The 13,657-nt window shown below is 47.2% G+C and overlaps 1 protein-coding gene across 2 annotated transcripts in view; it reads right to left on the reverse strand.

The window, feature by feature from the left end:
• The window catches only part of MYO5C (myosin VC), a 118,226-nt gene that overhangs the window by 51,414 nt on the left and 53,155 nt on the right, over positions 1-13,657 (reverse strand). For both annotated transcript variants that reach the window (XR_003436336.1, XM_027123046.1), the window contains exons 16-24: positions 13,130-13,227; positions 12,119-12,205; positions 11,555-11,666; positions 10,565-10,776; positions 8,075-8,240; positions 6,610-6,756; positions 4,560-4,724; positions 3,235-3,328; positions 26-89 (exon numbers count right to left, since the gene is read on the reverse strand). Coding sequence is in view for 1 of the 2 variants with exons in the window: in XM_027123046.1 (XP_026978847.1) it covers positions 26-89; positions 3,235-3,328; positions 4,560-4,724; positions 6,610-6,756; positions 8,075-8,240; positions 10,565-10,776; positions 11,555-11,666; positions 12,119-12,205; positions 13,130-13,227 (1,145 nt within the window). In the remaining variant the exon portion in view is untranslated. The remainder of the gene's footprint in view (positions 1-25; positions 90-3,234; positions 3,329-4,559; positions 4,725-6,609; positions 6,757-8,074; positions 8,241-10,564; positions 10,777-11,554; positions 11,667-12,118; positions 12,206-13,129; positions 13,228-13,657) is intronic.

A 13,657-nucleotide genomic window follows, 5' to 3' on the forward strand; every position in this document is an offset into this window, starting at 1 on the left:
CTTTAAGACAAATGAGATTTCATACATTCTCTGTCGTTCTTCTTTCTGCACATCATCAAAGAGCTGCTTGGTGAGGTTGTCCATTTTTTCTGTGAAGGAGAATGAATACCTTTGAAATATGTCCGCAAAGCAATGCCTTGACTGTTTCATGGCACATTTAAGAAAGTGAGAATGTAAGAATAATCACGTGGTATTTATGATTAATGGGACTTAAGATGAGAGTATAAATGTCATTTTTTATAAGTTAGAAATAGATAAGGGGGTTTCAAAATAATAACCCTCACAAATTTGTTATGTTGGAATCTATGAATAGTTTCAGAGTACTTTTAGTGGTCTGAATACCATTTGCTTTATTAAAATAGATATGTTGGCTTTGAGACAATAAATATTATTATTAAAAAAAAAACAGGGCTTCCCTGGTGCTGCAGTGGTTGAGAGTCCGCCTGCCAATGCAGGGGACACGAGTTCGCACCCCGGTCCGGGAAGATCCCACATGCCACGGAGCGGCTGGGCCCGTGAGCCATGGCCGCTGGGCCTGCGCGTCCGGAGCCTGTGCTCCGCAACGGGAGAGGCCACAATAGTGAGAGGCCCGTGTACCGCAAAAAAAATAAATAAATAAAAATAAATAAATAAACAGAAACCCTTTGGGAAGAAGATGATCAGTTTATGACAGGGGTTCTCAATCTCAGCACTACTGATGCTTCGGGCTAGATAATTCTTTGCTGTGGAGAGGGGGCCATCCTGCTCATTGTAGGATGTTGACTGGCATCCCCGGCTTCTACCCACTGGAGGTCAGTAGCACCTCTGCTCTAGCTGTGACACCAAAAATGTCTCCAGATTTGGCCAAATGTCCCCTGGCAGGGGGTGGGGGGGGGTGGGAACCAAAGGGCCTTGGTGGAGAATCACTCATTCATGATAACCAAGAAAATAATAAAGTGTCTGTCTTCATCTGGGGAAGAGGAAGTCTAAAAAGCCACTGTTGCATTTAAATACAATACAAGAATCCAACACAAAGTGTAGGTTAAGTGGGCACCTGACCACTGGGAAACAATCACTGGGGTTCAAGACAGTGTCTGGTTAGGAGAGCTCCACATTCCCAATGTGTGCCCTTCAGAATGGGCACAGGATTAACAGATGCAGCCCATCAAAGCCTGACGGCCCGATATGTGCTTAGCTGACACCTCGTCCTTGAGTTCTACCTCATTTCTGAGTCCTGCCCCAGAGGGGAGCCCAGGGATGAGGTGACAATAGTAATCCTCCACATGACTTTGTTTAAAAAAAAAAAAAAAAAAAAAGCCAACAGTTTAATAGTTTGTCTAATGCAGTGTAAAATGTCCCTGAATCAAAATGACTGCTTCAGAATGTCATGAGTCATCCAGAAAATACTAGGGAAAATGCTTAAGCTTTAATTTAGAAGATACTGTATCTGGTATAATTTCAGTGTTTAATTCATTCACAGAATTGACTTCAATTCTGGTGTTTACCATCTTGGGCTATTTGCAAATGGGCTAAAGAGGCTGTCCAAATGGGACTTTCTTCCCTGAAGCAATGAGATTTTGCCCAAGGTGGAATCTCAAAAAGGGGAAACAGCATTCGATAATATCCTTGAGTCCCACGTCACAAGAGTTAAGTGGAAGTTGGTGCTTTCATAAAACTCAGTTTGCCATGTGTAGGGAGACCCACAGGAGAAGCAGTTTATAAACATGGGGTGTGAAAGCTTTCAGGCACTTTTTAGAAGGAGTTATAAAATTACCCACCCAAACATGTCAATGCTGTCAAATATATAATTTTCAGGACATACTTGTGGGAATTTAAAACGTCTTGTGGGAAATTCCACTTAAAGAAGTTAGAAAGAAGAACAAACACTCAAGAGGAATGGATTGTAATGAAAAAGCCCTTCCCTAATTCGAGTTCAAGGTTTACTCACAGACCTCTAACCTCTTCCTGTCCAACACTGCCACGTACATGGGCCCCGGCACCCACGTCATCAGCCCTTAGAGACAGGGTGCAGGGCACACAGTATGTGCAGCAGGATGGGCATCACCGGAACACCCTGCCTGCTCTGCTGGCCAGGTCTCAGGATGTTTACTTCCTCCTCCCGACATGTGCTTCTCCTGCACTCGGACCCGAAGCCCAGGGCTTAGTGCTGCTCCAGATGCTGGCACATCCCCCAACAGCTGGGCCTAAGGTGTGTGCTAGATCCCCAGGCCTGAACCCTTGCGCCCTTGCCCCCACGCTGGAGCTTACGGGATAGCTCCTGGACGCGACAGATAATCCAGCGTGGTGATTTAAACTACCTGGTGAGGAAGCACTTGGCTCACGTTCCTGCTGCCTTTTCTGGGATTTAGCAAGGGCTTGCAATTAGAATTTGAGTCGGACAAGTACAGATGGACAGAGCTAGGCTAAGGATGGCTGCTCCACACTCCAAAGGAAAGTGTTACTGCTGGTCCCAAGGGCCTGCCTCTGACAGCTCAGGGCTGATGTAGCTCAGTGCTAAGCGGGGCCCCTTGTTCAGGGCCAGGACAGTGGCAGAGGACCTGGGTACCACTTAGACTAAGTAACCTGGACAGAGCTGAAATCTGAGTGCAGATGCTTGGTAAGCCACAAACATTATCCCAACACTGCCCTGGACAATGCATCAGGATGACTACAAGGTTTAAAAAACTACAGACTCTGGGGCTTCCCTGGTGGCGCAGTGGTTGAGCGTCCGCCTGCTGATGCAGGGGACACGGGTTCGTGCCCGGGTCCAGGAAGATCCCACATGCCGCGGAGCGGCTGGGCCCGTGAGCCATGGCCGCTGAGCCTGCGCGTCCGGAGCCTGTGCTCCGCAACGGGAGAGGCCACAACAGTGAGAGGCCCGCGTACCGCCAAAAAATAAATAAAATAAAAGACTCTGAACCATACCTGCCACCACCACCCACTACACTCCCCCACCCCATCTTCTGATATCACAGCATCAGGCTGATGGCCCACCCATTGGTACTTTGTAAATGGCCCAGGAGGTTCTGAGACAGGGACGGCTGTGCTCCAACAAAAGATGGAAATAAACCGGATGAACCTGTAGGGTACAGTTGCCACGATTTTAAATAAAGTTATTCTCTGTGGAGTGAAAGTTTTCTCATTATGCCAGAGCCTCCTGGTCCAGTCTGAAACTCAGTTCCCACCCAGTACCTATTTCCTGAATGACTGGACTTGTGAACGGGTGAATGTGTGTCGGGTCACCTTGGGCTTTACCTTTCAACTCGTCAGTCTTCTCTTGAAGCTTCAGCTGTATTTGCTCTTTTTGTATTTCCAATTCTGAATTACGCTTCTGAAGCTTTGCCAATTTCTAGCAAAGGGAAGAAAATAATGCTTTTTTGAAAACCTCGCTTTGAGTTTTGTCCCCACTGCCTGTATATTTTTAAATTAGTATTTTTTGGTCTCGGCTCCCATCCATAGGTAACAGCCGGCACCAGCCCACTGCAAGACGCTGTGTTTAGCTCCACGTGCAAGGGCTCCATGTGACTTCAACAGACACTAGTTCCCAGCCTCGCCCGGAAATGGCTGAAATCAAGGAGAAAGAACCAAATCCAAGGTTTTCCCAAAGTCAAGGAAACTTCTCTGCCTTTTTCTTGGCCAGGGTATTTATATACTTAATATAAGAAATTTATGATATAAAGTGGATTCACACTTTGAGACTCAGGAAGGATGTGTGATCACGAGCTAAATTCTCTTGTAAAGTGCCTGCTGCACTGGCAGATGGGGGCCCCTGGGTGCTGATGGCTGGTGACTGGCAGTGAGGGGGATGCCAGCAGCCGTGTTGGTGCAGCCAGGCATCTGGTCACGGGGAGGGCAGAGGGATGCCCTGGGGCTCCAGGCTGCCACTACGGTGGGTGCTGTGGCACTTCAGAAGGTGCAGAACGGACGCTAATAAAGACCACCTGCTTAGAAAACAGCAGTTCACGCTTTTGCGGGGCTCTGTGACAGTCACTTGGTTAAATTATTTTATCTGACAATTTTATCTTCACAATAATTCTGTCAGTCCCTTTTTGTTATTCCCATTTTACATATGAGGAAACCAAAATTCAGAGAGGGTAAGTGACTTGTCCAAGGTTGCCCAGAGAAGATTTGAACCTGGGATATCTGGGTTTTATGTCTACTGCTCTTTTTACTACACCACAGAGATGAAAACCTGCCCATGCTTTGCACTGCTGCTCCGGGGACGATGCTTCCAGGATGCACACCAGGTGGACAAGTGACAGGAGATCAAGGTCATGCTGGAAGAGAGGGAAGCATCTGACCAAGGCTCTTTCTCAGGCCTTTCATCACTTTACAAACGTGGAAAGGAAGAGGAAACCTTATATTGTGCTTCTTGAAGCATCAGCCTCCTCTTCTGCCCCCACCCGGACTCTAGGCCTCAGATCTCTCCTCCCCTAAAATGCAGGCTCTCTTCGGTAATGGAAGCCAATGGCAAAATCTGATTTGCTCTGCGGAAGTCTACTCTGTGGGAAAATGCTGCACTGTGATCTCTTTCACGGCACGACTCACAACCTATGCCCATAGTCACTTCCAGCACAGACCTCTTCCACGGAAGCCTTGTACCTCTTCCCCTTCTCCTCATAATTCTGCCTGTGGGTGGCTGCTCTGTCCAGCTCTGATTCCAGTTTCTGAATCTTCTCCACGTCACCGGCCTGAAGAGCAGCCAGGCTGGTCAGCTTTTCCACCAGCCCATGGTTCTCTCTGTTCTAGAGGAAAGAAACATCCTATATTTAGGGGGTTATCCAAATAAAGAAGCTGTTCCATTTGCTCCTCCCAAGTTCTCATCTAAATCGGAGGTTTCTTTACACTGTCCACAGTTATCATGACAATGGCCTGTATGAGCACCTTCAACCTAGTCAAGATAGGGACGCAGAGCTAGTTAGGCAAATGCCTTCCTGAGTGGGTGGCTCTTTTAGTCCAACCGTGGAGCTCCAGGACAGCCCTAATGTGGTGGGCTGAGCTGTGTCCCCTCCATCCCCCCAAATCCACATGTTGAAGTGCTAACCACCAGTACCTCAGAACGTCAGTGTATTTAGAGATTGGGTCTTTAAAGATGTAATTAAGGTAAAATGAGGTCATACAGGTGGGCCCTAATCCGGTATGACTGCTGTCCTTATGAGAAGAGATTAGGACCCAGACACACACAGGGAGAAGAAGACCACGTGTAAGCCAAGGAGAAACCCCTCGGAAGAGACCAACGCTGCCAACACCTTGATCTTGGGCTTTCAGCCTCCAGCACTGTGAGAAAATAAATGTCTGTTGTTTAAGCCGCCCAGTCTGTGCTGGCTTGTTATGGCAGCCCTAAGCACATGAACACCTAGAAAGGAGCTCAGGGAGTGTGGACACTCCCACGGGCCCTGCTCCCACTTGGCCAGGGCTGTTTTTCAATGCTGTTCTCCACAAGCTATATAACATGCAGGCCTGCTGCACAACAGCACAAGGAGGAGAAACTATCAAAACCTAAAGTTTCTTGTCTGCACATTCATCCATTCACCAACGACCCCTAGGGCTAAGTTTAAAGTTTATTGTAGGAGAATCTCAGTATTATTTGAGACAGATGCAGGAGTATGTTTCATAGAACTGGACACTGCATATTCCACAGCTCTCTCCCACTGGTTGAGGGTATATGAAGTTTTTTCCTATCAATGGGAATGGTATGGGGAATCTCCCCAAACTTGGCAGGGCTGTAGCTAGACCACATGGACCTTTGGGCAAGTTAGAAAACGGCAACTTCTCTGGGCCAGTGCAGCTCTGAGGGAGCATGGCTTGGCATGCAGGTAGCATCTTTGTGCAAATTAGAAAAAGGCACCCATGCCTCAAGGCAGTACAGCTTTATACCAAGACACATGGGCTGGCAAGTGAAGCCAGACTGGATTTCAGTCCCACTTGCTCTCTTGGGCAGGTGCCCTTGTGCAGTGCACAACCTACACAACCATATGTATCGGCCCTTCACAGTGCGCTTCTGTTTCCTAGCTCAGTTGGTCCATGTAAACTGTTTGAACCTCCTAACATGGGCATAAATCTTAACAGTGTTGACAAAAAAAAATAATAATTAATCAATATTCAATTTAAAAAAGAAATAAAGTATTTTATTCGAGGCAACCTGAGGATTATAACCCAGGAGACAATCTTTCAGAAAGCTCTGAGCACTGTTCCGCCCGTTAGAGGTCAAAGCACAGTTACATAAGTTTTTAAGACAAAGGGCTATACGTCAAAGTAATATATTGACAGTTTACGTAGTCCAACAAGACAAGTAGTGGATCACTGTGACCCTTTACAGGATTAAGGAAGGAAAGTTATCTCGTAAGCAGCTACCTTGCTGGCACCAGGAGGAAATTGCTTTTTTGGGGAGGAGGGGGTGGGTAGGCTTTCCTGTGTCTTCTAAGAGGATCTAGTTAACATATAACGTAGACGCACAACCCACGCTAAAGGGGACAAGGTTGTGGCTCAAATGGTAGAGAAAATTTTATGTTCAATTTTTCCTGTCCTGCCTTAAAATAATTTCATCAACAGCATAGCTAGGGAACTGGCCCAGATCAAAATATATCTGTTAGAAAAAGTAAATACGAAAGATGCATTGGGAACACCTACCTGGTCTTCTAGCTTTTTCTGCAAACGCTGAACTCTGTAAGTAAGCTGAATGTTGAGTACGAATCGTCGGATATTTTGGAATCTGCGTCTGGCCAGCCACGCCCGGGCATACTTCTGAAGGATCACAGCCTTGTGTTCCTCCAGCATCTTTAAAACAAGATTTTGTGAAATGCAAACTGGGTCTCTACTGTTTTTCTCATCAACTCTTCCAATGTTGGGAGATAAAACTACCAAAATATTCCTACAGGGTAAAATATGAATTTCTTGTAATCAACCCACAGAGCACTATTACCTACCTTTTTTCAGATTCTTTTTTACATTGTAAATGACAATGTAATTATTTACAATGCTGTGTTAGTTTCAAGTGTATAGCAAAGTGATTCAGTTATACCTATATATATATTCTTTTTCAGATTCTTTTTCCATTATAGGTTATTAAAAGACAGAATATATAGTTCCCTGTCCTATACAGTAACTCTTGTTGTTTATCTATTTTATATATAGTAGTGTGTATATGTTAATCCCAAACTCTTAATTTATCTATCCACCTCCTGCTATCCCCTTTGGTAACTAACCCTAAGTTTGTTTTCTGTGTCTGTGAGTCTATTTCTGTTTTATAAATAAGTTCATTTGTATCATTTTTAAAGACTCCACATATAACTGAAGTCATATGATATTTGTCTTTCTCTGTCTGACTTACTTCATTTAATATGATAATCTAGAGGCCCATCCATGTTGCTGCAAATGGCATTACTGCATTCTTTTTTATGGCTGTGTAATATTCCACTGTATATATACATACATACACACACACACACACACACACACACCCCACATCTTCTTTATCCATTCCTCTGCTGATGGACATTTGAGTTGCTTCCAATGGCTTAGCTACTGTAAATAGCACTGCTATGAACATAGGGGTGCATGTATCTTTTCGAATTAGAGTTTTCTCTGGATATATGCCCAGGAGTGGGATTGAAGGATCATATGATAACTCTATTTTTAATTTTTTAAGGAACCTCCATACTGTTCTCCATAGTGGCTGCACCAGTTTACATTCCCACAGTGTAGGAGGGTTCCTTTTTTCTCCACATCCTCTACAGCATTTATTGTTTGCAGACTTTTTAATGATGGCCTTTCTGACGGGTGTGAGGTGGTACCTCACTGTAGTTTTGATTTGCATTTCTCTAATAATTCGCCATGTTGAGCATCTTTTCATGTGCCTACTGGCCATCTGTATGCCTTCTGTGGCGAAATGTCGATCTAGGTCTTCTGCCCATTTTTTGATTGGGCTGGTTTTTTGATATTAAGCTGTACGAGTTCTTTTGTATATTTTGGAAATCAATCCCTCATCAGTAGCATCGTTTGCAAATGTTCTCCTACCTAGACTTTTGAAACAATAACCAAATCCCACCTGTGGTGGACATGTACGAACAGACATTCACATCCCAGAAAGCCGCACCTTTCGATACCTCCTCCTCGCCAGGAATCCTCGGGTGTAGGCCTGGATGGTGATGGCGGCCACGCGAATCAGTTGGTACAAACTGCGGACAAGATACGCACGACAGTACTTCTGAATGATTATGGCTGCCCATGCTTCTTTTAAGGCTGTGGCGGTAACAGCTTTCCTTGGTTTAAAAGAATGCAGAGTAAATCTGTTACCCACAGGGCATTGACACCTACTCCAGAGGGCAAGCTTGTGCAACACCTCTTAACTAAGGCATGTTCAAACATTGTGCAAATCTACACATAAACGCTGTAAGTGGTTTATGCTAATGTCTACTCAAGATCAGTGTCGTTACCTCTCCTTTCCACCCTGATCCGAACGTGGACCTGCTCCAGGAACGAAGCACCACGTGGGAACTGCCACACTCTTCACATTCAGGTCGATCACCCCACTGTCACTCACATACCCACAGAGACCGTGACAACACAACTGTGCTTTGGCATTGCACCTGCTCGTTCCTCTAGTCGTTCTTGTGGGAAATCACGCTGGAGGCTCTAGATCAGGGGTTGGAAAACTATGGCCTGGGGGCCAAATCTGCAGCCTCCCACCTATTATTGTCCACTTTTGCTGGAATGCAGCTGCAACTATTAATTACAAATGGCCCATGACTGATTTCACGTTACAAAGGCAGAGTTTAACAGCTGCGTGAGAAACCACATGACCCCAGAAGCCCAAATATTTGGCCCTTACGGAAAAAGTTTTTCGAAGGACCTATCTGAAGGACTGGGGGTGAACACAAAGTTCTTACCTTCAATGTTTGCAACCTCATGAAACAGAAGGACTTAGAAATGGTCAAGTGGGATAAGAAGAAAAGTAAAATAACTACTAAGAGATCTGTAAGAGAGATCTTATTGAAATATCATTCTGCTTGGGAAGAGCTGAGATGTCAGCCAGCCTTAATGGAAAAGTAGGATTTCTGTAGACATTGAAGTTTGGAAAAGGCATTTCAGACTAAGGGACCAGTGAAGGCATGAAGGCCTAACAGTGCCTGAAATATTCAGAAAAAGGGAATTTGTCTGGAATTGCTAGAATGTAAGACACATGGAGAAAATTGGTAGTCTGTGAGGTGAGAAAGATAGATGGGGACAATTTGTTATTAAATATATATATATATATATATATATATATATATATGAATAGAACACCTACTATGTGACAATTACTGTGCTGGGTCTTACGGATGGATGCAGTGGGAACCAGACAAGTATGGTCCCTGTCCTCACAGAGCTTCCATGCTTATAACTGCATCCAGGCCGTGGAGGGACGTGAATACCACATTGAAACCTGAGTGCTCTTCTGTGGGAAACGGGGGCCACTGGAGGCATTCACGGCAGGAGCAGGGCAGGCCCTGCTTTAGGAAGATGGGAGAGAAAGGCAGCAGGTGGAGGGCTGTGCTGTAGAGTGAAAGGCAAACAATGATGAAGGCCTCGTCCAGGGCACGGGTGCAGGAATGAAATGAACGGGACAGACACAAGAGGCAAGCGGGGAACAGAATCCCAGGCCACGGTGATTCCCAAACGGAAAGGGAGCATGAGTTTGGGGAAGAAGCTAACTCTGGAGTTTCCTGCCCTGGAGACTGCTGCTATTAACTGACACCAGAGGCTCAGGAGGGCAAGGCTGGCTGTGTTCCTGTGTAAGATGGTTGCCTGGGAGGAGAGTGGGCTGGGGTGGGGGTAGGGTGGTGGAATGGCGAGTCCAGTTTGGGGTGTGCCGAGATGAAGGCTGTGGTGTGTCAGCCACATGCAGAAGCCCAGATGCTGTTGGAGGTCAGGCTCAAGCTTGGGACAGGGAGGCTGAGCCACACAGCCTGACCCTTAAGCACCTGCGCCCTCAACTACCCTCAGAGCAAGCGAAGGAGGGAGGCAGGGCAGACACAGAACCACAAAATGCTGTCCAGGAGGGATGCCCGTCTTGCTGGCCAGGCCAGCATGGCCTCCTGGGAGCACTCAAGGAGCGGCGGGGTGGGCGTGGCCGGCGGAACTGCCCTCCACTCAGGCAGCCCCACCCAGGGGTTTAGTGCCTGCGGGCAGAGCCTTGCCATGGTCCCCTCAGGCATGGTTTGCCCCACCGCCTGCAAGGCAGGCTGGTCACGGGTGTCTTTACTCTGAGGCTTCACTTGGACCTTGATCACCTTAGGTGTTTTCGGTTCCCAGGAACCAGCGGCCCAGCCCCTCTACCTGGTCTCACCAGGAATTCTGACCCTCTTCAGCAGCACGCTGATCAGGGCTTCCCCTCTTCAGGGTCCTGGTTGTCACCTCTGCCACGTGGGGACAGCAGGCAGTCAGCACCACCTGCCCCCGAGGACACACCCATCTCACCTGGAGGCTCATGGCCACCTCGGGGGACGCATCTGCACCTGGGTCCCAGGAGAAAGGAGGCCCCGCCCCCCGAGGGGACGGCGAAGAAAGCCAAATGATGGCACACGTCTTCTTGGTTCCAACATACCTCACGGTTTGCTGACCCCGGAAGTACTGCTGGATGATCAGGGCCGCTCGTCTCTCTCGGAGGAATTTTCTTCTCTGGAGCCAGCCACGGATGTGCTTTTGTATCACAACACAACCCTGCCTCAGTTTATCCAACCGGAGTTTCTCTAAATAAGCCACTTGCCCTGCTCTGAAGAAAATTTTGGTTTTACCAAACTGGTACTGATTAGAATCCTGGAAGAGAAAAATGACATAATCAGAAACAAAATCTTTCAGATTTTCTACAGTACTTGGAAAAGATGTTGAGAGATCCAAACATGCCACCAACATTGTTATTCTGACATCTCTTTGACATAAAGCAGAAAAGCTCTGATTATGACCTAGAAGTTTATATTTTGCCTTGTTTGTTTAAAGCTTCTTTCTGGGGAAGAAATGGACTTGAGGGTGAGGTATCCATCTGTGGGGTGGGAAGGGGTGTGTGCATTGTTGGCTGGGCTGCCGGGGAGCTCCAGCCTTTCATAGGTGGTTTCCACAGAAGAGCAGAGGCACCTGGAAAGGCTTGGTTTCTGTCTTCCTTTGGCTTCTCTTTACTAACCCCTTCCTGGCCATGATAACTGCTTCCCCACTTCTTTTCTGTCACAAGTCATGGCTTCAGCAAACCCCTAAGTCCATACTGAGGGCCATACCAGGAACCCCCAGCTCAGCGACCGTCTAGCTGACTGTGTAACATAAGCCTGGCCTGCAGAAGCTCCCTAGGCTGTGGGAGAACACATCAGGACAGGAGGACACGGTGGCGGTGGAGGCCAGGGCTTGAATTCGGGTCCCTCAAGGTGACTCCTGCTGTCAGGAGATGATGCCCCATGAGTAGGTCTGCTCTGATCTCCTTAGCACACAGACGCGCAGGGCACGTTTCCTTTCTGCTTAGGCATTCACACAGTTACAGCCCTGAGACAGAGGCAGAGATGAGGACAGTGTTTGCGAGCCCATGGTTCCAGGAGAGAGCAGGACTGACCTGGATGAGCCTGTGTAAAATGACTTTGCACACCTCCTTTTTATCGCTGAATGAAAGCTCCTGCTTGGTCATGAGGATCCCAAAGCGGCTGTAGAACTCGATGTACGTCCACCTGGAAAGTCAAGGCAGACCTAAGGAGCCGGGCCGGAGGAAACGCATGCTGCCTGTGGACCCCAAGGGCGTACCTGCCACTGTTCTGGGGACAATGACCCTGATGTTTGACCCACTGCCCACAAACCTCACCTGAGCACACCTGGATGGTTTTGCTCCCTGGATGCCTCCTGTTAACGTTCCGCTCCGACAGCTGTCTCCCCCTCCAGCTCCCTTTCTCAGGGGCACTGGGGAGGCAGCGGGCGACCCTCACTAGTGCGGAGATGAGGGTGGGGTGTGAGGGTGGGGACGGTGGCCTCTGTCTCACATGGTGCTCGTTCATCTGGCCTTCCCACAGCACAGCGGGACACCTTATGAACATATCTGATGAAAACGCGGCAGCCCCTCCCTTGGATCTCAGCACAGACCTGAAGTTGGGCACTTTTCCCCCCAAACAAGGAACTGACAACGTACCTAGAAGGGTAGCTCTGCGCACTAATGCGAATGGTTTCTAAAACGCCACAGGCTCGCAGCTGCTGAACAATTCTCTTGGAGTCAAACCTGAAAGAAGACGATCTGATCATGTGTTAAGCCATCGCAGTTGATAAACAGGCCCATGAACAGTGTAGCGGACCTGCCCCAACCGTGAGCTCCTGGGCAACAGACCGGCCTGTGTAATCCCTGAGCCCAGCAGATACTTAATAAAAACGTGTTGCACGTCAAACGAAGACAGCACCTCTGTGAAACAGTTCAGAAAGCTTCACTGAGGACACGGGGAAAGGAGCAGCTGATTCTGACTGAGGGAGGCAACAGCGAGAAGCCTTGCAACCAGAGTGGAAGAAATGTCCAAGCTCACCCGTCCCAGCGCCTACTTGTTGCTGAGTTCCCTTTATAAGACACCCCACAGGTGGCCCTCTGACTTAGGCCTGACCCTCTGAGGACACACGGACACAGTCACCACCTCCAGACGGACCGCTCCCTTAGACACCTCTCAACTTGAGTCAGCTAAGAGGCTCTCTATAACTTCCACCGTGGGTCTGGGCCTTTTCCCTGGGGCCCCAGACAACAACTCTAAGTAAGGCCTCATGGCACGTTTGAAGACAAAACTTCAGACCCCTCTACAGCATTTCTCCTGCAAACACATACAAATTCTTACCATCAGGGAAAATGTTCTGGCTTTCTCAGTTGCGTAAGCTTTAGCTGTAGAATAATTCTTTCAAATCTAACCCTTTTGCTTAATCCCGGAGATGAGACAGCTTAGCCAGAGGGGTTGTGCTAACATTATATGTAGAGGGCAGGCTTGTTTTGAATCATTTAAAAACCGAGAAGCATTATATGTAGAGGGCAGGCTTCTTTTGAATCATTTAAAAACCGAGAACATTTAAAAACCGAGAAACACGACAATCGCAAGCAAATTCTCCAACATCACGACAGCAACCGTTTCCTCGGTGTTTCTTCCCCACTCTGTTGCAGAAGAACACTTACTCAAAGGGCAATTGCTCATCATTTGGTTTGATGCATCGAACGTAGTGGGGCATGGTGGCATTGAGGGTCTCCATGAGCAAGTACAGAGAGCTGCGGAACTAGGAAACAAGGTCAGGTGACAAACATCGTGCTGAAATTTAATGCTTAGATCCGGGTTAAAAGGAAAAAAAAAAAAAAGGTCCAACCTTACTGTAAAGCAATTATACTCCAATAAAGATGTTTTTTTTTAAAAAAAAGGTCCAACCTTGATAAGTTACTCAAGAAGAGGAAAAGTTAACTTCATGCATAAACACCTGTTATGAAAGGTTTTAGTCGGTGACTGGGTTTATCAGCATATCCTGCTCTTGTGGACAGAGCAGTTCTCCATCCAATACTCCCAAACAGCAAAGGACTTTAGTGACTTGGGTTACTGTGCAAACATATGGTTTGCTCAGATGTGTGTAGCCTTGGAGGTCGAGGCACTATGATGATGAACTACTACTTTTCTTTGCATTTGCATTTATATTAACAGATTTGAAGAAACCCAGT

This window comes from Aethalodelphis obliquidens, unplaced genomic scaffold, assembly GCF_003676395.1.
Source record: "Aethalodelphis obliquidens isolate GAN/ISIS:26980383/991018 unplaced genomic scaffold, ASM367639v1 scaffold26, whole genome shotgun sequence".
Classification (NCBI taxonomy): Eukaryota; Metazoa; Chordata; class Mammalia; order Artiodactyla; family Delphinidae; genus Aethalodelphis; species Aethalodelphis obliquidens.